This window comes from Melanerpes formicivorus, unplaced genomic scaffold, assembly GCF_026170545.1.
Source record: "Melanerpes formicivorus ecotype bairdi unplaced genomic scaffold, bMelFor1.0.p_v2 SCAF_18, whole genome shotgun sequence".
NCBI lineage: Eukaryota > Metazoa > Chordata > Aves > Piciformes > Picidae > Melanerpes > Melanerpes formicivorus.
In genome coordinates, this window is record NW_027142370.1 from 7,114,272 (window position 1) to 7,139,388 (window position 25,117).

General features: G+C 40.7%; 2 protein-coding genes across 5 annotated transcripts in view; one reads left to right on the plus strand and one right to left on the minus strand.

The window, feature by feature from the left end:
• CLNK (cytokine dependent hematopoietic cell linker) overlaps nucleotides 1–12,505 on the plus strand; it is a 41,420-nt gene extending 28,915 nt beyond the window's left edge. The window contains exons 10-18 of the mRNA XM_068149711.1: nucleotides 1,198–1,326; nucleotides 2,641–2,668; nucleotides 3,943–3,961; nucleotides 5,532–5,601; nucleotides 6,711–6,751; nucleotides 8,783–8,904; nucleotides 9,289–9,366; nucleotides 9,481–9,636; nucleotides 11,990–12,505. Of these exons, the coding sequence (XP_068005812.1) occupies nucleotides 1,198–1,326; nucleotides 2,641–2,668; nucleotides 3,943–3,961; nucleotides 5,532–5,601; nucleotides 6,711–6,751; nucleotides 8,783–8,904; nucleotides 9,289–9,366; nucleotides 9,481–9,636; nucleotides 11,990–12,124 (778 nt within the window). The 3' untranslated portion in view covers nucleotides 12,125–12,505. The remainder of the gene's footprint in view (nucleotides 1–1,197; nucleotides 1,327–2,640; nucleotides 2,669–3,942; nucleotides 3,962–5,531; nucleotides 5,602–6,710; nucleotides 6,752–8,782; nucleotides 8,905–9,288; nucleotides 9,367–9,480; nucleotides 9,637–11,989) is intronic.
• A 120-nt stretch (nucleotides 12,506–12,625) lies between these two features.
• On the minus strand, nucleotides 12,626–24,812 carry ZNF518B (zinc finger protein 518B). 4 transcript variants are annotated; one of them, XM_068149476.1, is made up of 2 exons: nucleotides 24,749–24,812; nucleotides 12,626–19,218 (listed from the first exon to the last, which is right to left on the minus strand). In XM_068149476.1, exon 2 carries the CDS (start codon nucleotides 19,010–19,012, stop codon nucleotides 15,785–15,787), a length of 3,228 nt encoding a protein of 1,075 aa, XP_068005577.1. In that variant the 5' UTR covers nucleotides 19,013–19,218; nucleotides 24,749–24,812; the 3' UTR covers nucleotides 12,626–15,784. The 4 variants fall into 4 exon arrangements, with proteins under 4 accessions (XP_068005577.1, XP_068005576.1, XP_068005578.1 ...); XM_068149475.1 differs by having other exon boundaries at nucleotides 24,593–24,809; XM_068149477.1 differs by lacking the exon at nucleotides 24,749–24,812 and adding an exon at nucleotides 24,152–24,402.
• Between the last annotated feature and the right edge of the window lie 305 nt (nucleotides 24,813–25,117).

Below are 25,117 nucleotides of genomic sequence, written 5' to 3' on the forward strand. Positions count from 1 at the left end.
TTCAGAGCAGGAACTCAAGCCTGTACGTTCAATATCAACTTGGATGAACCTTCAACCAAGTAAAAAACCTGGAATCTGGTTGAACCCAGATGTAAATTGTTGGGGGGGAAATCTTCCATCAATTTGCATCACTTTTGCCTTCCATTCACTGTGGGAACATTGACTTCATTGTCTCTTATATCTTTCTGCCAATATTTTTTTGCTACAAATCTAAACCATGTCCATAAAAATCAACTCAAATATTGCTGCTTATTCCCACAGAAGATGGAGCAAGCTCTGTTCCAGGAATGTATTTTTTATGGTATGCTCACAAACAAAATTAAATCTCTTCTTGACCTTCTCAATACCAAATAACTGTAACAATTAAGACATCCTTCCAAAGGGTCATGCAGGACTGACAAGCTCCATGCCTACACTGACTATAAAAATATAATCAGCATTACAGACATTGTGAGATTATTCCTTAAATAAGAAGCAAAAAAGCACAAGAGGACAGTGTAGTTTCACAAATCCAAAACTTATGTAAAAGCACAGAAAAACAGAACATTCTTGTCCCATTCTTCCAGAAAGCATCCCCATTTATTTCCATTCGTATTATGATGGCAATAGTGGTTTTTAATTCTCTCATCTAAGTTACTTTTGGTCTGTACCATGAAATGCACTAGGTTTGCTCCCCAGGAGCCCACCACTGAAGGGCAGTTCAGCAGTGCTGCATGGATGCTCCTCCAGCCTTATGCAAGCTTCCAGCTGGAGCTGGGCTGGTACTAGCTGGTCTCAGAGCACAGACAGCGTGCCTACATCTGCTAGAACACACTGGGCACGTATCAGATGCGAGTTTTCTGGGAGGAAAAGTACTTTTTCCTGTGTCTGAACTTTAGTGTGGTCCCTGGCTGGGCTTTATGCACGTTCACATCTACCCAGGTGTACTAGCACTGGAGAGCAGTACTGGGCACACACTGGCATCAAATGGCATGTACCACAGTACAGCAATGTCTTGAACATGTAGAATATTATCCAGAATCACTATTATAATTGAAGGGCCCCAAGAAGCTCCTGCACCTGAGCTAAGCTCAGCACAAATACATTGAAATGCCTTGCAAAATTCCAGTGTTTTACTTTTTGGGCTTGCACTTGTAGTAGTCCCTGCACCTCCTGTGTTCCCTCAGAGTTCTTCACCTTCTCCTTTGACCCCTCCAGGCCTCTGAAGACACTTCCAAAGCAATATCAGCCACTTCCTCCAAAGCCCCAGATAAGCAGCGAGCTCCTTCAGACAAGGAAGGCACTCAGCCAAGCTCACACCTTTCCAGTGTCAGCAAAAGTCACAAGGTACAGCTGTGTTCCTCATCCTCCTTCTCCAAGGACCGAGACATTCTCCCCAGTCAAACCACAAAACTTAACCTCCATTGCACCTCTCTTTTTACTGAAGAAAAATAAGTTCCTCTTTGGACAGCTGTGAGCAATTGAGAGAAGTGGTGTTATGTGTAACATGACACCAGCAGTTTTTCAAGGAAAAACTGCCAGAGAGTAGTAAAGAACTAAAGGAATAGAAAAGAAAGGAAAACTTTCATGAAGGTTTTATTTAAGGTTTGTCCTACTAACATTTAGCAGGCTTGCAACCACTTCTAAGTAAAAGAAAATGGCACTTGCTTAGCACAGCTGGAGAAATGCAGACTGCACCAGATACAAAACCACACATCCCCCGGGTGTTATGTTCAGCAAAACAAATGACCGGTCTGTAGCCTTGCTCCAGCCCATGAGACCAATGAATCCTGTCTGAGTCATTTCTTGCCCTTTCCATTGTGCCCTCCTCCAACTATCCAAACCCAAAACAGATCCTCTCCCTTCTCCTAGCCTTCCTGAAATTTCACACTAATAGATCATTCCCCAACTTCTTGTCTCTTTAACCCTCCATGGTAGTAGTTTCAGCACAAGCACAAAGAGGAGAGCCCTTCTTGCTGAATGAGTGTTGACAAATAGCTCCCAGGGTTTTCCGAGTGTTCACTATACAGAGCACATCTAGCAAGTGATGTCAGCATCAATACCTCACCCATTTGTAGGGTAAGAATAGTTTCTGACAAGCCTCCTCAGAAAAGGAAGTGTCTCAGTTGATCAGATGTATCAGGAGAAAATAGAAGAATAATTGAACATCTATGTGAATCAGGACTGTGAGCAGCATCCTCCATTCCTCTTCTCCTGGTTTGCACCTACTTTCTTCTACACTTGCTTCTCTGAATGCTCCCTTCTTGAAACTCCTCAGTCTTCGAGAAACTTAGCTCCATTTATAGTGACTTTAAAATTTGTGACAACTTTATAGTATGAGATGAAAAGTGATGAAGAAAGCTAATCATCATCCACATCTCTTCTCCCCTCACCCCAGAATGAATCCTTAACAAAGACTTTTCTCATTTACCATAATGAATTCAGTGGATGCTATTTGTTTTTATGGAATCCCATATCCTTCTCCTGCAAATAATTTATGTAGAAAAATAACCAGCCTCTGAATTTCTATAGCAGTAATAAAATCCCTCCCTTACCAAGGGCTGTTAATTTTCAGTGATGATGCAATCAAAGTATTTAAGTACTCAGTGGTTTTTATATTACTATAAGGAAATGTCTTACATATAATTCTTTCTTTTCCAGGCATCTATCTATTAAGGAGCTAAATGAAGTAAGTAATCATCTTTGTATATATTAGGATCATAAAGCCATACCTGAGAGTCTGTGCAGCCATGGAATGTTTATGAGAATTTTAACCTATTAGGTAAAAAATACTATAAGAATCATATCAGCTTTGGATCATAAATGTATCATCCTTTCATTTTCAACATCATTACTTCTGGAATGGCAGGTAAGTTCCTGAAGTTGCCTGCAGAAATGAAAACGTACATAGAGAGCAAAGCTGCCCTCCCAAATAACCCTTTGGCTGGATGCCTCTAGGGGAGCCCAATAGCAGCCTGACAATGCCCAAGAGGTGACTGTCAAGAAGGCTTTACAGAATGCATAGTGGGAGTACAAGAAGCAATGAACTTGAAACAAGAGAGGCTGTAACTAGAAATAAGAAAGGAAAAAAACAAATGCAGAAAGTAATTATCATTCTGTGATTCTAATGATGCTGCTGGAACAGGCTGACCAAAAAGGCTGTGAAACTTGAGGTTTGTCAGATGCAGTTGGTCAGAGCTCTGAGCCCAGGTCTCATCTCACAGTTAACTGTGCTTTAAGTAGAAGCTAACACTAGAGACCTGCCTAGGTGCCTCCCAACATGTGAATTTCTAAGTAATGGGAAAACATTGCTAGAAGAGTAACTCTTAAGGAAGACTTAAGGTGCAATCTCAGAAGGAAAAATTCTTCTCTTTAATATTTATGTGCTATAGCCTTGTGTGTTTCAAATCAACAATTTGGATTAACAATTCAAATTACTGTTCCCATGTGAATCAAAACAATACAGAGATACAGTGAAACTCTGAGTCAACTTCTGATCTCCAGACATCTATCATTGGCTTCTTTGTAACATAATGAGGTGAATTAAGACATTGCACACTGTGATTTTGAATGAAGTATCTGCCACAACAGTAAAAATAATTGTACTGCCAGTTAAGGAGCCTGATTTTGAAATTTGGATAGTGTATTTTGAGTCAGTCAAAAATCAGTCTCTCGATTTTATATGGATCAATGAAGGAAACTGGTACTGTAAGTTAAACTGATGGACAACAGTCATCACATAACATCAATCATAGCAGTAAACCATATGTTGTTCACTCATCCCCCTAAAAATTCAGTGCCCATTGCAGCATTCACCCTGGGTTTTTGACAGAAGGATCAAGTATTAATGACTGAATGCCTACAAGGTATTCTAACATTAAAACATAGTTGGGTTGTTTGGGATACATTCAAGATGGTAAGCACAAGAAAAATACTTACTGTCTATGTTATCATTTTATATAGGCACCTGGAAGACAACAAGGTTAGTATTTAATAATACAGTATTAATAATAGAGTATTACTTTGTTATCTTCCCTTCATATTTGGAGGATAAAATATTCTATCATTAACATTTAAGGTGAAGCAGTCAGTATAGGAACCTGACACCTATCCTGCCAAGTAGCATAAGGCTGGCTGTCTCTGTATTTAAATGAGTAAGAGACACGCCCCAGGTCAATATGTTGAGAAGAGAGAGATTTAGAGTGGCCTCAACAGCTGTGTAAGATATAGCAGGGGAAAAAAACTTAATTAAACTAGGTTTTAACTACAGCTGTTTCAGGAACTAGGGTTTCACATTCGTTCTAAGCAAATAGACGTCTTAAGGTTCTGGGGGAATAAACAGTGCTGGAATCCAAATTACTGAGGGAAGGGTACCCTGAAAAGATTGGATCCCTCTGTTCTGCACAGAGAACATCACCCTTCTCTCCATCTTGCTCCTCTCCCATGATTTGAGGGTGAGAATTTTGAAATGAAGATTTTTTTTTCCAAAAGCTTTAGGTTTATAAAGCTAAAAAAAAAAACCCACAACCAAACACCAACCCCCAAGTAGTTTGGTGGGGTTTTTTGGTTGGGTTTTTTCATATCATGTTTTAAAAATATGTTTTAAAATACTCTTGAGAAGTACACAGCTTTTAAAGAAGAGAGTTTAAGCCACTCAGTGTTTGCATGGAGGTCCAGGGGAGGAAATAAAAGCAATTCAAAGCATTTCACAGGAAGATTTTAAGATAGATACAGGCTATGTGATTTTTTTTGCTGTTTACACTTTTGTGTTAATGAGCTCATCATTTCCTCTGGCATGTATTTTTGCAGATTAAGGCAGAGGTTTTGGATTTTCAGCTAGAAATAGCACTGACTGCATTAATATATTCAAAGCCTATTCATCCTGTCCTATAAAAAGGATTTATGAACCCTCCATAGATGTCTAGTACACAATTCTGCATTATTTATCATTATGTTAAGCCATATTTAGCATCAGCAAAACCTGTAACATCCACCATGTAACATTCAGCACCAGTATAAATAGTTTCATTAGCTGACTCATTTAAGCCAGACTGATTGCAGCCTGTTCAAGTTTTGTACTGAGCTGGGGCTGTTCAGCCTGGAGAGAAGGCTCTGGGGAGACCTTACAACAGCCTCCCCATACCTGAAAGGGGTCTGCAAGAAAGCTGTGAAGGGACTTTTTATGAGGGCTTGCAGTGATAGGATGAAAGACAATGGCTTTAAGTTTGAAAAGGGCAGATTGAGGCTGGATTTTAGGAAGAAATTCTTTACAGCAAGGCTGGCGAGACACTGGAACAGGCTGCCGAGGGAGGTTGTGGCTCTTGGAGGTGTTCGAGGCCAGGCTGGATGAGACCTTGAGTGACCTCGTCCAGTGGGAGGTGTCCCTGCCTGAACTAGTTATCTTTAAGGTCCCTTCCAACCTAAATTACTCTATGAATCTATGAACTGTCTCACCCTCATAGATAAATTTAGTTTATTTGACAGCAGTTGCTAGATAGTACTACTTCTCTTATGTACTTTGACAGTAAGTTTTTAATCCTTGCTATTAATAGCTACAGATTTGGGGAAGAACCTTGAATCTTTTCGAGCACATTATCAACCTAAACATCATCCTGAAGCCAGGTAGGAACATAAAAATTTCATGACTTCATACTGGATGCTTTGAGGACTAACTGTTTTGCCCTAGAAAATTACACTTCACTATGCAACAAAAGCAACATGGTATCACTTTCCAATGCCATGTAGTGATATATTATGGTTTGCTCTGATGCATGACAAGAACCATCTCTGGGAATTGCTTTCAAGCCATTGTAATTGTACATTCAACTTTTATCTCTAATAGGATACTACTGTGTTACTGTTTTGCCTTCCTTTCCATGCCAGGATGTTAAATACACTGTATAAAGAAGCCCTACCATCTCCAGCCTCACAATTTCCTTTCCCCCTTACTTTCTGTTTCCATATAGAACAAACACATACTTGTCCTCCCAAAGGTAAACTATTCTTACATAGAAAAGTGCCACAGTTGTTCCTATTTTTCTTCTCTAGCACACACAAGTTTTCTGTTGCTTTTAAATCTATATCCTCTTAAGTTACTACACACACAAAAAGTATAGGCTGAAGTGTAGAAAGGGTATGACTGAGTTAGCATTTCTTATACAAATACTGAATCTCTCATCTAGCCTTGTTTATAATGATGGCATTTCTCCAAGATGAAAATTGTCTTGGAGTAAATGTCACAGCATTTGTGACCCCCCCCCAGTATTTGGTTTCTTCTTGTGTGGTACCAGTGGCTTGGTTATGTGAGCTATTAGGTTGGTGCTCTTCCCAGTATAACCACTCTAATTAATATAACAAGACACCAGCTGGGTACTCAGCAGCAGTCTAGAAAAATCCTAAGGGGCAGGGAACTGCTCCCTCAGTCTTTCTATAGGGTGGGAACACCAGGTGAAATTAGCAGAGAACGGGGTGAAAACAAAGAAAGCCATTGTGGAGTGAAAAAACAAAAAAGTCTGTAACTTTACAAAGTGACCAGTGGCATAATGAAAGAGAAACCTGGCAAAAGAAGCTAAATACACAATTAGCACCCAAAAGCCAGGAAGGCCCAAAGCTGCAACAAGCAGATGAAAGGATATTCTGGGTAAAAGCACAGCTATGCATTGCTCTCCAATTTGACTCAAACACCACCACTAACTTTTCTGATGTTACCTTCATTTGTTGCTTTTTCCTAGCCTTCAGTGTGCACAGAGCTCTAAAAACATCTGCAGCTCAGGTAAGAGCCACATATTGCTTTGAAAACTAAATCAGGCATGGATAAAGTGTGAGAAACAGATCCACATTCCTTTGTGTTTCTAGGTTCTTCACCATGAGAGTGGTGAAACCCTGGAAGGGGTTGTCCAGGGAGGTGGTCGAGGCCCCGTCCCTGGGGGTGTTTAAGAGCAGGCTGGATGAGGCTCTGGCCAGCCTGATCTAGTGTGGGGTGTCCCTGCCCATGGCAGGGGGGTTGGAACTAGATGATCCTTGTGGTCCCTTCCAACCCTGAATGAAACTATGAAACTAGCCATCTTCACTTCAGGTACTTCCTACCCTCCTAGAAGCACTGACAAGGCACATGAAGGCCAGAGAGATAATCAAAGACAGTCAACGTGGCTTCACTAAATGCAAATGCTGCCTGACCAACCTAGTGGCCTTCTATGATGGAGTGACTACATCAGTAGACAAGGGATGACCTATGGATGTGATCTGTCTGGACTTCTGCAAGGCCTTTAGCATGGTCCCCCACAACATCCAACTTGCCAAATTGGAGAGATATAGATTTGATGGGTGGACTGTTCAGTGGATAAGGAATTGTCTGGATGGTCACAATCAGAGGGTAGCACTCAATGGCTTGAAGTCCAGGTGAAGATCAGCAGTGTCCCTCAGGGGTCCTTGCCACATTTGGAACCATGATTCCATTTCTGGAGAGACTGATTGCCTGCTGAAGATCAAGGCTATTTGTTTACAGAGATCAGTGGACACTGCTAATTATCTCAGAAACAAATGTGCTGCTGCTATAAAGGAGGGCATGGCACACATGTGCATGAAACTGGGAAACAAACTATTATTCTTCTGTAAAAAAAAAAAATCTTCCAAGTTTTTTTTTATTTCATATGTGATATATGAGCACAAAAAGACTAGACTGATAAAGCATGAACAGATAAAACATAATGAAATGCTACTCTGGCAAACAATAGCAGCTCTCGTGACAGCAAGCAGAAGGAAAAGATGGAAGCCTTTGATAATCACATTTTTCTCGTTTACAACAGACACTAGGTCATTTCTCCCACCAGCACTGCATGAAACCAGAATGCTTTCTGTTGTAGAGCAGGATATGATGGGGCTTATCTTCAGTTAACCCTTTTGTCCCCATGCAAACAAACTGCATTTGACCTACATATTGAATATGCAAGTCCCTGCTTTTCTCAGCTGCTTCCACTGCATCACAATCAGACCCAGCTCAAGCCTCTTAGATTACCTCACACTTCCTGATCCTGCCTCATCCTCAGCACTCACACAACTTTCCAGCGCTGGGGCAAGCTGGGTCCAGCTGGTAAAAAGCAGCATTAAATCAACAGGAAACAAATCACATTGACTTTGGGAGGACAGTTCTAGCTACATAAGCTCCTTCAGTTGGCTGCCTTCTCAGCAGAGCAGCACAAAGGAACATGCAGCTAGGGACCTCCACCTTCATCTTTTACTTAAGCAAGAACAACCTCACTTCTTGGCCCTAAATTTGTTAATTAAAACAAGGCTCAGAACAAACTGACATTCCTCAGCATGGCAGAACTTCTGAATCCTCTAAGGTTTCAACAGCTTGATAGAAACAATGCTAGCTGACAATGGGATAATAAAGGGATATAATATGACCTAACATAAAAGCAGCTCTGATCCAACACAAATAAAAAGCTCAAAAGGTGAAAGCAGAACACTTTCCTGGATTTATCATTTCACAATTGCTGTTTCATTAAGAGTTTAGTATTTTGCTACATGCAAAAGAATCTGACAGTGATGTCCATTAAAACACATCCAGAAACTAGTGTGCTAAGCCTCGTGGGGCATGAATCTGAAATCACTGGTGCTGCTTTAGCACAAGGCCATTCCTAACTGACAGCTCTGTGTTTCAAGGAATAACATCCTAATACTGTATTCCTAAACTCTAAATGCTCTTCTCAGGCTTGCTAAGTAAAGCTAATAGGGTAAAACAAAACTGTAACTTCAGTTTAAAATGCACAGCTTTTTTTTGCTTCCCAATTTATTTTTACAGGGTCCATGTTAAGTGGAGAGAACCTGTCAGTGAGGAAGTCACCCTACTCAGCACGCAAAAATAAATCCAAACCTTCACTAGGCAAACAGGAAATGCAATCTCTTACCCAAGCCACTGAACAGGTAAAAAAACCACCTCACTTCAGAGGAGACAGGCTTTTAGAAAGCAGGATTATCAGTACAGGGCACACACACCCCCCACATCCCAAAACTGATGTGTACTGGAAACATTCTCCCAAGAAGTTAAATGGTCTGAAAGCTGTGGGCATTCAGCACCCCTGAGAACAGTCTAATACGAGTGCTTGAAAGCAGGGATATGAATTTCAGTGTCTAATTTGATTCAGATTTCTTAATAGGACTTCCCAAGAGAGAGAGAGAATTATTTTTCACAAACTGTGCTAAACTTGCTTTAAATGCAGATTGGATACAATCTGTTTCCTCTGGCTTTGGCTGCTGTCAGCTGTGGTTCATTTCTGTACACTGATTACACTATGTTAAAAATTAAAGGATTTAAGCAAGTATGAATGGTACATTGGAGGATATGATCGCCACGAAGCAGAGCAGGCACTGTTACAGGAAAACACTGTAAGTACAAATCGTCTTGAAACTCAGTGTAAACTCTTGGAGAAAACATCTCTCACTATCCACAATGGCTTACAAGCTCTGTTGTGAACTAACCATACCTTCTGTGTCCTCCAGGATGGGACATTCTTGGTGAGAGATTGTTCAAAGAAATCAAATGCTGAACCTTACGTTTTGGTTGTCTATTATGGAAGAAGAGTATACAACATTCAAGTACGCTTTCTGGAGGAAAGCCAACAATACACACTGGGAACAGGGCTCAGAAGAGAAGATGTAAGCAAAATCAGAACTGCTGTTGCAGTTTATTGCTTTTATATCTCACTTCACAAGTCCTTCATAGTAAAGATAAGCTACCAACTCCCACCTAGCAAACTTGCTGTTTCACTGAAGGTTCTTTGATATGTTCAAGTATGTCTCAAAGTTTCGACTAACTTCGAGACAACAATTTAGACCTGAATTTTACACACTGCGCTCAAAAATCAGATTTCAATCAATGTGAAAATTTCCAAAGTCCTTATAATACTTCTACTACCTAATAATCAGCACCCACAAATTACCAGGGGAAGAAAAGTCCTTTTTCTAGGTGTATGCATGTAATTTTAGCATATTTTTTAACTTGTTGTATTTCAAAATATACACAGCTCCACATATCTGCTAGCTGTTATTGCTGCATAGTGTCTCTTATGTGTGTCTCACAGCAGAAGGGAAATTAGCTTTTTTTCCTTTCTTTAAAGTGAGGAACCAGACAAAAGGTCTCATGGATATTCAGAAGCAATTAAATCATGTGGGACCCCACCAATCAGTCTTTCAGCTATAGGAAAGTTCAATTAGAAAATCCCTTTAGATTAACAATAGGGTTTTTAATAGAATAAATATGTAGTTTAATTTCATTCTAAGAGTCTTCATTCTTTTTCTACCTATATGGTTAAATAATATAGTATCTGCACGGCTTTCACAAAAGAAAAACACAAAACCAAACCAACAATTTCAAGAAGGCTCAGCTGCACAGCAAAAAAACCCCAAAGCAACAACCTACTGTGAGGGTTATTAGCTAACTAAATGAGACAGAAGTGGCAGAGCCTCTGTAGCTGAATCTGCCATTATAGTTCCTTCATAGGTTGATGCTTTCTAAACTTTTCTGCAGACTTTTAAGAGCCACAAACCAAAACAAAATGAAGTCCTACATAATTACCCTGAATAACTCACACAAACAACTTTTATTGCACTAAAAGGAAAGAGAACACAATCCCTCTACATCTCAGGAAATACCAAAATACATGACTCTGTTGTTTGTTCCAACTTGAGCACAGAAAGTATCTATCTTCAACAGTAGGTCTGGACAAATTAGGCACAGTCAAATGAGGCACAATTCCAGAACAATGAATTCAAGCACCTAGTTAGCAACTAACATTTCACCTAAGACATGGCTCTACAAGGACAAATCTGTAACCATGTGGATACTTTAAGCCCTTTTCTTCAATATTATTGTTTCTCTTTAAGACAGAAACCCTCCCATAGAGCATCACAACAGAAAAAAAGTTCAGAATTGTTTTGTTAGTCAGCTTTGCGTAGTAGCAGGGAGCCACGGAGATGATAAACTCCTGTTTTTCTATGCATTGTTCTCAGCAGCAGACAGAAAAACAATGCACGTGTGCAGTTACAACCAGTACTGGCCTTGCCCAGAAGAGCCACTTCCCTCTCAGGTAGTCTCAAAGGACTCCCAAAAATGCTCTTTCTTGAAAACTGTCACCTCAAAATGCTGCAGGCTGCTTAAGGTTCTTACCTCAGGAGGGAGAAACTGCTGCCTGTAGTTTTCCAACACCTAGTTAAAACACTTTCCAGAGCATTCCGTGGTGTCCCTCCACAGGGAAAGCCTTTGTTCCTCCATTTTGTAGCACGCAGTGCAGGCAGACCAGCTGCTTTAATTAGATTAATTAAGCAGCCCCCCTTCACCTGCCAAGAGTCAGAAACCAAAACAACAAACAGGTGCAGACCTATTGCATTTCTCCCCACCTGACTGTACTTAATGATTTTCTCCAGGAGTTTTCACATCTTGTTTTTTCTCTTTTCATCCACCAAAAGCAAGTTTCTCCTTGCACATAAATCTAATTGTTCAAAGTTTTCTACACCCTATTGCAAATTTTGATGTTTTTTTCATGTACAGTTTCTGATCTGGTAACACTTTGTAGCATCAAAGAAGATTTTCAATTACCTTGATTAGTTCTCATGTGCATACCAACTTGCAGTGTAAAGTATCACACACTGCAAATGAAGTGGAACTTTTGATAAAGTGAGTAATTATTTAGCTTTTGAAAAGATGAAGCAACTGTATCATCACAGCTGGCATCAAACTGTTACAGGGATACTGCAGTCTCAGGGCTGACATGCTCCCCTTTCTGCCCTGAGCAGCCAGCTCGCTTCTCCAACACAAGAGGTAAAGAAAATAAGAGGGTTAAAATCTGGTGCTCTTCCTTTCATGATTGCTTCTATCTAATCTAATCATAATTCTATGCAAAATATTACCTACTTCTGATAGTCTCTTTTGCAAGTCTTTCAATGTGGTACAGAAAACCACCCTGCAATTTCATCCTCAGGCACTGATTACAAATATTTCTTCTTCCCCTAGAAATTTAACTCTGTGAAAGAGATCATTGACTTCTACAAGAACACTCCCATCACGCTCATTGATGGAAAGGATAAATCAGGAAGCCAGAGGGAACAGTGCTACCTCACATATCCCTTCAAGCCACACCAAAGATAGTTTTTGGCTTAACGTAACCCATCTGTTGTACAGCTGTAAGTAGCACAAATATCCAAAAACCAGATCAGCCCTTGAGTGAGGAGCTCCCCATAATATTATGAAGCATTCTAAATGCTCCACTAAAAATTTCTCTCTGAGAATACAGATCCAGTCCTCTTTTTTTATTCTTGTAGCTTGTTTTTAAGTGTGAGGATGCAAGTATGTTCCGCTGTATTAAGTCACAGCAAAGCATGGACACACTGACTCCTGATATTTGGCAATGATTTGAGCAATTTGCTTATCTTGCACTCCACCTTCTCACTCAAGCCCAAACCCAGATCCAGTCTTGCTTACCTAATGTCATTGAAGCTCAGTTTATAGCAAAACCTAATAAAGCATACTATGGTCATATGAAAACATACTTTTGCTTTCAAAAATAAACATGAAATGCTATTTGTCTGAGGACTCTCTGTTTAACAGTTTCACTCAGTGTGCACAATAAGCTGTGCTCGGCAGCCACTGAAGTCACTTGGTGTCAGCTGATGTTCGTGTAAGAGCAGATTATAAAGGTAGCTTTAATTATGTGTATTCTGTTACTTAACTACCACTTACTTAGCTTAAACAGCAGACACTTATATTCCATATCTAAACCTTCAAACACTTGTATGCAAGCAGTCCCCTTGAATTCATACCAGTGCAAACACTGATATAAAAGTCATCAGTAGGTACAGTAGATGTACTTCAAGCTCAGCAAGAAAGTGTTTCTGTATCAAGAAAGACACAAGGAGGTGGATTCTTCCAGGGGGAAAAAAAAATAAAAGTAACATTTATTCATATAATTTGAGTTTGTTGAAGGCCATTATAAATATGCAAGGCAAACTCCAGTATCTGTCTGCATAGCAACCACAATTTTCCCTTCTAAGCACACTCAAAAGTTTGACATAGCTAACTAGGATACACCAGAAATGCAACGTTAATTACTTTACCTTTACAGAACAGAAGCAAGAATAAAAGCATTTAAGTCCAAAACATGACATGTAACCCAATTTGTGATGCAACATGTAGTGGCCCAAAGCAGCTCTGAGAAAGAATTTAGCAGTTACTTGTTACTTCCCTGCAATGTTTTTACTTCTCAGTGCTGCATCAAAATGCAAGAGAACACTCATTGTAATTGTTTCTCTCAAACCACCAAGACTGTTAAACTTGAAGGAAATTGTTCTGACATTACCTAATAAGAAGAATGAAAATTGAGAAAACAGAAGCTGCTAAGTCAAGTTTGGCAGAGCTCATAAAAAGGAAAAGAGATATGACGTAACCTGCTGTAAGAGTTCCAAAGCCACTACAGAATTTAATTTATAAGAGATTTTAATCTTAAAAGAAAAAACAAACTCTGAATTAAACCCAGGAAAAAAACCCCACATCTTAACAGATTATGGAAGTGATATACAAAGCTTTGCAGATGCTTAATGAAACAGTAATCTTGCTGACAAAAGACAAGCATTGTTAGTTCACTTAAACCACCTAGAGTTTATAAAGCCAAGCGGCAACACTTCCCCTGTCCCTCCCTGCCCAGTACAGATTCCATGAGGAACATTCCAACAGTGCCAGTGACAACTCTTACAAAGCGAATTCAAAACTATTTATTGAGGAGCTTCTACAGGAACAAAATGAATTCAAGGAGCAGTCTGGACTGAAGGAGTTCAAGCAAAGGAGGAAGTGTAACCATGGGTTTTGCCTTATGTTAACAATTTCAATAGTTATTAAATGTGATATGGTAGCATGTTAAAATGGAAGCTATTTTCACAATCAAAAAATGCAAACAGTACTGGTAGGTTTGGCATCAAAGTATATGAAGTGGAAAAAAAAATCCAAATCCCTCTAGTGCACCCATCTAAAAAAATAGAATTCCATTTGAATACAAAATGAGAACTGTCATTTCGTTATTATTGACAAAAGAGGCAAAAGGAAGTTTGTTCTGTAGAATAGCTTCGTCTGATACAAATGGTACAAAAGTCTCCTGTGCGTACACAATGAAAAAGATCTGACTTAAAGCACCAACTCTCTGCAGGATTTTAAAAGAGGGTATTGCAAAACGATGGGAAAGTAACGTTTCAACTGGTTTTGAAAATAGGCCTCAGTCAGATGTTGTCTTAAAGTATTTACATTTCAATGCAGGTATGATACAGGCTTTATCAAAACAATGTATAACTTTGCTGGAGTATATATATATTAAAAAGAAAAAAAAATACTATCCAGCTTAAACTGTTTACAAAAATGCACCAAGAGTGAAGTTAGAGACTACCAGTTTTTCAAGAGTAGACCCAGTTCCAACATAGAACACACATCCAGCATTAGAGTCAGCATTGATTTTCTTGCTTGTACAAAGTGTAAGAAGTTATTTTTAATTGCAAATATGTGCTTCAATATAATGAACTCTACACGAGTCTCAAATGACTTAAAATTGACAGGATGAAGTAGAACAGATTGTTTGTCCACAGAAACATTAGACCTCAGTTAACATCCATCCCTCTTCTTCACTGGAACTAAACATTTTCCAGGGATTTTCCCAAATCCCTGGTTTAGGAAAGTGTTTAAGCAACTGAGCAGCGTTTACACCAGACTGAAGTCAGCAGACACATATTAGACATACACACTGAACTAGGCACATGCTTGTATGAATTGAGGCCTACAGAAACGAAAGAAATATTCTAACAACATCTAAATTCTTAAGGATGAAAGATTGCACTGAAAAATGTGGTTCAATACTGTCAGAGTTGTGCAACATAGTTTTCCATTTTAAAATCTTCATCTTCATGAAGTTTGCCCTGTAAATGAGCATTAACTAGAGTTCTAACCGACTGCTCGGTTCTGCAGATGTGCTTCTATCAGGCTACACACATGCTGGTAGGGGGGTTATGTTTCACTGTTACTTCTCTTTCCTATCAGCCCAAGCCTGACAGTATCTCCAGCCTTGCCTGTTCAGAACAAAGACAGTGAGGAAAGCTGGCAGTGTTCTGCACTCCCACATCAACACAATACAGGCTAGATAAAGACTAAGTACTAAACAAAATTGAACTTTTTAGTGCTGAGCTAGTGGGAGTACCTCTGATCCCACAGATTCTTCATTTGCACCCTTGTATCTCTTCTAAAGTCAGCAGCAATGTTTTTGTTTCACTGAAATGGTGTATTTGCATCTAAGTTTCACTTGTTATGCATGGTGACAATTTGCCACTAAAGCCCATGATAGACAGTTGCTGCCCAGAGAGGATCAGAAGTGTTTTTCAGTACACGTATGCTCAATCTCCGCAACACCATGCTGTAATAAAGCAAACTAAGCCCTTTACAAAGACATCATTGTCTAAGATACCAATCCATACAGACCTAGCACACACCAATTGAAGCACAGTATCCTAGCACAGAGAAAAGTAACTAGGAGGATGTTTGCATAGCAAATCTCTTTTCCAGTTTCTCCTATGGAACAGGTGAAGTTGACCTCCGACACAAATTTCAAACGCAAGAGTGCAAAGTAGTGCGTTATCCTCACCACCGGCTTTGCTCTGTCTCTACAATTCTGCTTTCTTCTTCCACTTTGCTAACTGTAGAGACTTTTTGCCAAAACAGAGTAGTTATCTTAATCTTGCTTTCCAAGCAAGTTAGTGGCACTCATTAAAAATAAGTCTCTTAATGCTTTTTTGCTGGAAGAGAAAGAACGTCCCAGCCCTTGGTTGCCTCTATCAAGTGCCTCTGCCCATGACTTATCCATTCTTCTTGGTCCATATACACTCTTCCACAAAACCAGCACTTAAACAGACACTGCTGTGTTTCAGCTGGTGAAGTTTCCACCACCTGGTAGTTGTTTTTATGAGTCTTTTTGAGTTTCATTTTCAGCATACTCTGTTTTTTCGCTTGGTTTCCTGCCTCACCATTCTGAAGAGTAAGACGCTTTCGGTAACGTTTGACACCAAGACAACTACTTGTCCTTTCTGACAGAACTACTTTCAGGACTTGACCTTTATACTTGTTGATAGTCTTCATGACATTAATTATCTCTGGCGAGTCAACATCAGGATGGTTTAGTACCACAACCGGCTGGTTACGACGAGGGCATTTTATCAACTGATTCATTCTCAGAGGGACAAGCCGAAGACGTCTTGCTGTCAATAGATAGGACATGTCGGAACTTGAGCTGGTTTCTGACTGAGTTCTTGTTTTCCTCTTGGGAAGTTCCCTGAGGCTTGCTTGTTTTCCCTTATTTTTGGGACTCTGTTGACTTTTTGAATAGTGTTTTCTTTGCTTACTCACATCACTGCTTTTCTGATAGGGTGCAGCAGTGTCTTTGCTGTTATTTTTAATGCTTGCCTCTCGCTTTGGTCTTTGCCTGAGTGACATACATCGGGACTCAGCATTTGGTTCACTCTGACCAGGCAAACACGGCAAATTGCTGCTAAGGGTCTCAGAAACACTGACAGGAACTGGGCGAGGCAGAAACATTTCATTGCAATACACAGAAGGACCTGCTGCTTCACTACTGTTTGCTATTCCATTTGAGTTTGGATTGCTAGTAACATTGAGCACTCTCAGTACTGTCCCTTTGGGGATAAACACTGGAGTAGCAACATGGGAATTTTTAGTTACCCTGCTTTTAGATGTTCTTGCAAATGTAAGCAACTCATCTTTATCGTGGTCTTCGCTATCAATTACATCAATACCACTGTGCACTTGAGGCAAGGTTGCAGACTCTCCCACTTCAGTGGCAAGTCTCTCACAGCTTGATGAATTTTCTTGATGGGAAAGCACTTTTTTACTAGGAGCTTGGCATCTCAGAGGCATGGGTTTCATGTTGTATTCAGCAGCAGATATGAGCTGAGCAATCTTTCTACATAACAATGTTGCTGACTTCTTATTACGTGTTGCATCATCCCATCTGACATCCTCTGGAACATTTTCAGCCCCAGAGCTAAGAGAAAATACAGATGAAATAACGGGTCCTTCAAAAGTGTAGCCTTTGTTTTGCATCTTCTGTAGCTCTAATGATTCCAGAAGATGACTGTTTTTTTGACATGTGGTTTCACCTCTCTTTACTTTGCTACAGCCAAAAGTCACATCCTTGCAAGGTGGAGTTTTAGCGACATGAAAGTTTTTTCCTGCTTCAGATGACGTAACAGATTTTCTGTCAAACCCCTTATCAGATAACTGTGTTTCTATAGAGCTGTCTGGCAGAGTCCTACATTCTTTGTTATTTCTTTTTAGAGGCAACACATCCTTTTGTTTAAGAATTAAGGAAGAAGAATTTTCACCCTCCTGAACAGCTTCTGAAATGTTCTTGGAACTTTTATCTTCAGAAAGAGCAGCATACTTTGGAGATCTAGTCACACCCCCTTCATAACAATAGAAGTCATAATGCACATTATTTTCTCCACCTAATTCCCACCTTGAGGATTGAAGATCACTCTTTTTTTCAGTATTATTCATCACCAGAGATGGAGAACAAAGTTCTATAACACCTGAATGAACATCAATACCTTTCACCAAATGAAAGCATAATTTTGATGTATCTTCTCTCTGTATAGACACAGAGTTACAGTCCAAGAGCTGAGAATCAGAAAAACATTCAGAATTCTTGTCATATGAACTATCCACATTAAGCTGGTTGCTAACACTGGATAATCTGTCTACATTCATTTCCATGGTTAGTAACTCATTTTGAGAAATACTGGATGTCTTTTTTCCTTCTGCAGATGGCTCTGTACCTTGATTCTCAAGTTTCTCTTCAGCACTGTTCACAGGTTTGTAAGTTGCTTCCTGCAGTGGGAATAGTTTAAGAACCAGCTGTTGTGCTCCATTCACTATTTTAATCTCTACTATCTGAGCTAAACAATTAGAAGGAACTACAAGTTCAGATGGTGCAATTACTGTTAAAGGCATCCCGGGTTGTAAAGGCTCTGTTTTTGGAGAATAAACCTCAACTTCCACACTTTGATTCTCACACACACTCGTTTCAGACACCTCCAACACTGTTTTATCCTGGACAGATGCTGTGTTTACACTACATTCCACATCAGGAGATGAAGAGACTGTTTTAGCTGCTTTACCAGGAATTTCACAAACCATCTTTGATGACAAATTTGAAAGTTCATTCTGAAAAGGAATTTGATCATATTTCTGCTTTTCAGCTAAAGTGCTTTGCCTTGGTTTCTTCTGCTTGTGCTTAACGACAGCACCTGCCAGCTGTCTGGAGGGTGCTTCGTGCACTCTCTTCGTGTGTTTTACTATATAGTCGTGTCTGACAGCTCCATACTCGCAGTACTGGCACTGATATGGAAAAGTCCCTGTGTGTTTCACCAAATGTCTCTGGCATTCTCCTTTGGTGTAGGATATGAAACCACAGTGGGAACAAATATATCTAATTTCTTCATGTTGGTCCATATGCTTTTTATACTGTAAAGGATCCTTTGTTGAAAATCGACATTTATCACAGTAGTATTTACCCGGCAGAAAGTTTTTAACTCTAAATGTTCTCTGGGTTTTATTTGGGGATCTTTTTCCATGGTTTTCAAACTCTACAGCACTGGCACCCTCAGGAACAAAATGGAAAGCTGGTGGGGTATTATGGCTGCACTTCTTGCAGATGAAACTTTTGTCTTCGGTCCACCCAGGTGTCTTATGCCTTTCTATATCTTGCACTGAAATTTTCTGAACACTTCTGCATTTTGTACAGTTTATCAGTGACAGCTTGTTGTTCTCAGCCTCAGTCCCTTGGTAACAGCAGTTTGGGTCATCATCCCCTTTCAATGGATTTGTTTTATCCTCAGAAGATTGCTTTGGGGATGTAGTTAATGCATTATTTTTATCATTAACTGGGCCAGGGTACAACGTTGGTAAGATTTCCCTCATTTTTTTCAGCTGCATTTCAGAAGACGTGCCTATGCATCGGTTTTGTCAAGCAGCAGCAAGAGACAAAATGGTTTCTTGAAGCTAGTCTTGTGTGTGGTGTTTATCAATCAATCATTCAGGCCAACAATTTGCAGAACATACACTCTGGAAGAAATGGTGCTCAAGCAACTGCATCCATATTATATTCCATGTTCTTCACTTTATTCAATCAACTTGCACCACTAAAGAATAAAAAGCAGAAGATAAAGTCAGTTCTGTTTCACAAATAAAATGAACTAATAACTGAACTATTAGTGGACTACAGCTGAATTATACAGTGCAAGCCTACTGTTACTATACCACTGATTGCATTGTGCACATACAACCACTGCCTCTGAGCACACCCAATGAAATAATCCTAACCATTTGCTCTTATTCAAAATGCTCACAAATTCATGAAATTAACTGCTATACATCAAAACCTAAAGAGCTAATGCTGTTTCTTCATCATCACAAAACACTTTATGTTTCAGAAATTTATTTATAAGCCTAAGAAGAAAGACACTTGGTAACGGAATTGAGCAGCAGAATGTCAGTTCATACACAGCCCTTAACTCAGGCAAAGATATAAACACTGCAAGTGCCACTTGTTTGTGAATCCTGTCAGGAAAAAGGAGAGTGACTACAATGGTTACTAGAAACAGCCAACTATGAGTTTGTGGTTGAGGATTTTTAAGTTAGAATGGAAAATCCTTAAGTATAGTAAGAAGTTCTCTCTCATTGGTGCCAATGTTTCATATCCAGTCTTGAACACCAATTCATAACAAGATGCTATCCATACTTCATGCATTCTCAAAGTAATAAAGTCAAAACAATCTGCAGCTGCAATATTAATTACTTTCACTTCTATTAATATCACAGTGTAATCACTCCTATGTATGTGAACAAGCAAATAAATAATTCACTTCAGCCTGATAATAAAGAATGTGTCAATCAAGCAAAGTAAACAAAGCCATGGAAGGCAGAGGGTGAAAGTTAGTACCAGTGTAAAGTCTGCAGGTTAGCTCCTGCAGGTTCCAGTACTCTGTTTCTTTTTTATACTTAACATGAACAAGATCTCAGCCTTGAAGCTTTTGTCAAGACTATGTGACCACTCTTATTTGGAAAATAAACAACTAAATTTGCCTTTTGAGGCAGACATAAAACTAAGCCTAAAGCAAACGGCAACAAGTAAAATCTACTCAACATTTTTCTTATTCAAACATTCAAGGCGTTCAAGGGGAGATTGGACGTGGCACTTGGTGCCATGGTCTAGTCATGGGGTCTGCGGTGTCAGGTTGGACTCGATGATCCTCGAGGTCCTTTCCAACCTAAGTGATACTGTGATACTGTGATACTGTGATTTTCTTACATACAGTTGCACACATCTGCATCCATGGCTAGACCCTGCTTCATAAGGGAACTTCTAGATTTCTGTAGGTTTCCATACCTCCTACACATGGCTCTGCTTCTGAAATCCAGTTCCTTTCCAAGTCTGTCTACGGGTCTGATTTGGGCTCCAAAAGCACAGTGGTGAGATCATCTAAGCAGCATCCCATTATAATAATCCTACAGGAATGAGGAAAATTGCACACTACAGTACATCTCCACAATGGCTCAACAGGAGAAAATATCTGATCCAGAAAGGTCTTCTTGCACTGCCCTGTGCTCCATCTGTCAGTATCCCTAACTGCTATAGAGATGCTGCTCTAAAGATGATGCTCTGCAAATAGCAAGCATACTGATGTTACTTCAAACAACAGTAAAAATAGCTTAGAAAACTGGCTTGGGACAGTGAAACTAAACAGGTATATAACCCCAAAACTAATCTTTAATTCAGACCCATGACAAACACCATGTTGCTCAAGCCCAAGTTTTGAATGTTGTTGGAATCAACACAACTCATTTCAGATGTGCAGTGGGTTGATCCCAGCCAACAGCCACCCCCATCTCTGCCTGAGCAGCAAGGGGAGTGAAGTGAGAAAAAGAGTGAGAAAGCTTATGGAGCTTATGGGCTGGGACAAAGGCAATTTAATAGGTGAAGCAAGGAGGTGATGCACCTTCCACTAGTAGACTGGTCAGTCTCAGAGCAGCAGCCACCTTGGAAACCAACCCTCCTCTTCCTCCACTTCCAGTTTTCATTGCTAAGCATGATGTTATGTGGTATGATGAAGTACCCCCTTGACCAGTTCTGGTCATCTGTCCCAGCAGTATACCCTTCCAGTCTCCTGCCTGCTCCATGACTACTCTCTGCAACAGAGGCAGGGAGGGGCAGAGGAGAGAAAACCTTTACATTCTGCAAGCATTTTTCAGCAATGTGGTGGGTCGAATCAAAACACTGGTGTGTTATTCATGCTGGTTTAGCCAAAGATCTAAAACACAGCACTGTACAAGCTGCCGTGAAGTATTTTAACTTCATCTCTGACAGAACCAGTATAAGGTGAAAAAACTGAATAACCAGGTGATGTTGAAATGACAGAGCTGCTGTCTCCCTAGCTAATTTCACCAGTATTTCTTGAACATCAAATCATCAAGTAGTTAACAAGATAAGGTGCAATGCAAACATGATCAGTATTTTGGATAAATCTAAACTAAAAGATTTTGACTTAAGATTTTTCAAGCTACAGAGCACACAGACTAATCCAAAGATATTGTTCAAGGATGAAGAATGGAGTAAGAGATACCAGTAGTGCTAAAATCAATTCCAGTTCCTCTTTTTACAGGAATGGATTCAGAAAGCATATAAAGGCATTTTGAAATACAATGAAGCACCTGAATTTGGGTAAACTGAAAAAAATTTAGAGGCTCTGGTTTAGGGGGGGGGGGGGGGGGGGGAGGAGATAAAAAGCATTGAAGCAGGAACATAGATGTACATGGGAAAAAAAACAACAGAAGGAAGACAGACCAAACTTTCCCACTGATTCTTATGTAACACATATCTCCTGTTCAATGACATTAAGTGAGGCAGTTAATGAAGTATTCCAGTGTTTCACACAACATTGGTGTATCTTCAACCTTGCTGCTCTAGGCAGAGATCAATAGTTCTACAGCAGTCAAAAGGTATTCCAAACAGTGGATATTCCATTTGCATAGAAGGTTAGAAAAGATCAATTAAGCACAAGAAAAACAGGCAGAAGCATCCTCTGCAGCCAGACTCTGCCAAATTCATCCAAAACAAGCTTTTTTTGCACTGCAGCAGATTACAGACCACTGCTGTAGCCACTGTAAGACAGGAATTGCCATTGTCTCCCCATTGTTCTATACTCCTGAAATTTCCATTTACTTCAATACAATAAAACCTCATTCATCATTTCAAATAAAAATACTTATTTTCTGGTGGTTTAGTTTGCTTTTTTATCCTAAACTTTAGGTTGCTATCAATGAAATGGGTGTCACGAGCAGCATGCATTTATCATGTGTGATCAAGTAAGACCCTACTTCAACAAAGCACACTAAGAGTGCATTCAACAATCAATGCCTGCTTTAGTATTTTAAAGCAAAGTTTAAACAGAACTGGAAGGCACTGTGCTTCACTGCATCAGGAAGATATAGTCTGTATAAATTGAGTCTCTGTGAAAAATCTCTAAGCTTAAAATTACCTTCTTTGTATTTTACAATCACATACAATGTACATACATGTACTATCCATTTGACATCAACTACCTCTGTTACACAGAGTGAACTAACTGCTCTACTGATTCAACTAGGTAGCTGCAATTATCAGTCATTAATTTTAGTCCTAACGAGTGGGAGAGATCTGAAGTGCTTCACTCCATTCTTTTAATCAGTGCAACATTATACTTGAGTTTGTACTGTAACCAAACTATTCAAACACACTAAAGACATCTTACCTACTGATTCTTACAAAGACATTTTGTTTCACTATACTCACACAGTCCTAACACATTTTTTTGTATCTCAAATTCAGATGAAGTTTTTCCAACCAACAGGAACAAGGAATGTCAAGGCAGAGAATTAAGAACAAAGACCATGAGCCAGGTTTTTCAGAGCTTGCTTTTATTATGAAATATACACTTATTCCACTCTACACACACACACACAAAAATAACAATTGATTACATCCCAAATTTTTTTACTACTTATGGTCTAAAGTGATGTAAAAATACCATATGAAAATAAATGGCTATTTTTAGAATGAAAAATTGCCCAATTTATTGACATTTATCATCAGTGTAAGGGGAAAAGGTACATACATGGACTATACAGCAGTCTACTGAAATGGAGGTCTGTTCTCTGTGGCTCTGGGATTGAGGCCTAGATTTATTTGTATCTGAAGGACAGAACATTTCTGACATACCATTCGATTGCTTGATGGTCTTCTTGCAATGAGCTAACAACTACTGCATCGAAAGCAGTGTTGCAGAGCTTGCTGAAAGATGTTCACACAGTTGTTTATCACTACGTGCATGATCGCCTTTCAAATTTAGGCTGCACCTTTCATCAGTTCAAACAATCCACATCCATTTCCAAAGTCTTTCTGCACGCCCAAAGGACAAAAAACTAGGATTTAGCATTCTCCTGCTCTAAGCTTTAAGGCCCCTCAGCAATAAAGCCAGGAAGAACAGCATGGAAGAAAATGGGAGAGGAGAGGGAAGGGTCCCATTAAAAGCACGATTCTTCCATGCCCAGCTCTCAAAAAACTCATGTAGATGCAAAGATTCATTTGTACAGGTTTAACTCCTGCTCAGATTAGCCACCCACTGCCTGCATGTGCAAGAAAAGGGCCTTGACTGTATCCATGTATTGTAGCAACAATGCAGAGCACAATGCTGGCAAAATCTGTCTTAAAATATGTTAGTCTTCTCACTAAAATAGGCTTCTTTTTTTTTAATTAAACCTAGATTTCGGGATGCTTTGGCTACACCACTGGATCATTCACTTAGAAGAAACCCAAGCTGTCTGCACCTCTAATTTAAGTGTCAAATGTAATACCTCTTCTATGAGAGACTCCCTTGCAAGGAAATTTCAGTTGGGATTTGCTGATACCAATCTCAAGCCCAAACACTCTAAAGGACTCAAATCACATCGAAAATGCAGAATGCTCTATTTTAATCAGGAATGCAGTTACTAACCCGAATGCTTCTTTTCTTCAGGCAGAAGAGGCAGATGACAAACCTGCACAACGGCTTCACAGCCCAGACGAGCCCCAAGCAGGCTGATGGCGTCCATGAGACAGCAGCGCCCGCCAGCCAACACTAAAAAATCCCATTTCCTTGGGCATCCAGCCCGCCCTCGCTGATGTGTTGCCGCATCTCCAGTGAAGAGCCGCTTCTCTCACTCAGAACCCGTATACGGAGGTCGATCCCCGAGGCTGACCAGGGCAAGACGGCGGGCGGTTGGCGGACCCTCGCAGGCCGCAGACCTCCGCCCGCCACCGCCGCCGCCGCGCAGGCGGCTCCGCCCGCGCCGCTGTGCAGTGCCGCCGACAGCCCGCAGGGGGCAGCACCGCGAGCACCGCCGGGCCCCAGCCCGCGCTGGCCAGTAGGACCCCGTGCGGAGGGGCAGAACAGCGAGCAGCAGCCACCGTGCAGGGTCGAGGGGCTGGGGGAGCCTTACCTGGCTCGGTGATGGACGAGGAATGCTTCGAATACGCATGCTTCCCTCAAGGGCAGGCCCCGCCAGCCGCCAATGGTTCCCTTGTCTCCAGACGCACGAGAAGCACAACGCTGATCCTAACACTCTCCGGCCCGCAGCCTTCCCTGAGGTACTTACCCCAGGCGAGGGCTGCCGAGACCCCCGCTGCCGCTTCTTCAACACAGCACACGGTGGCGAACGGAACTGACCTCAGCGGCCGCCGCGGCGGCTCCGCGCCGCCTTATTGGCCAGCGCTGCACCGCTGCTCCCGCCAGCGGCCCCGTGTAGAGCTCTACTGAGCCGCTCGGGGCTCGGCGGCGGCGGCGGCGCAGGCGCGCTGCGCACCCCAGACCGGCCCGGGCTGGCGGCAGGCTCCGTGGGAAGAGTCTGGTACCGAAGTGGTACCTCGAGGAGCTCCGGGATGCTCGTCTCACACCTCTAAGGGATTTATCACCCAATGGGCAATGGAGTATGAGCCGTGGGGGAAGAGCTGGGCAGGTATTGAAA

What these genes read in the sequence shown, in the direction of transcription:
- ZNF518B (XM_068149476.1), bottom strand. Translation starts at nt 19,012, where the DNA reads ATGCAGCTGAAAAAAATGAGGGAAATCTTACCAACGTTGTACCCTGGC.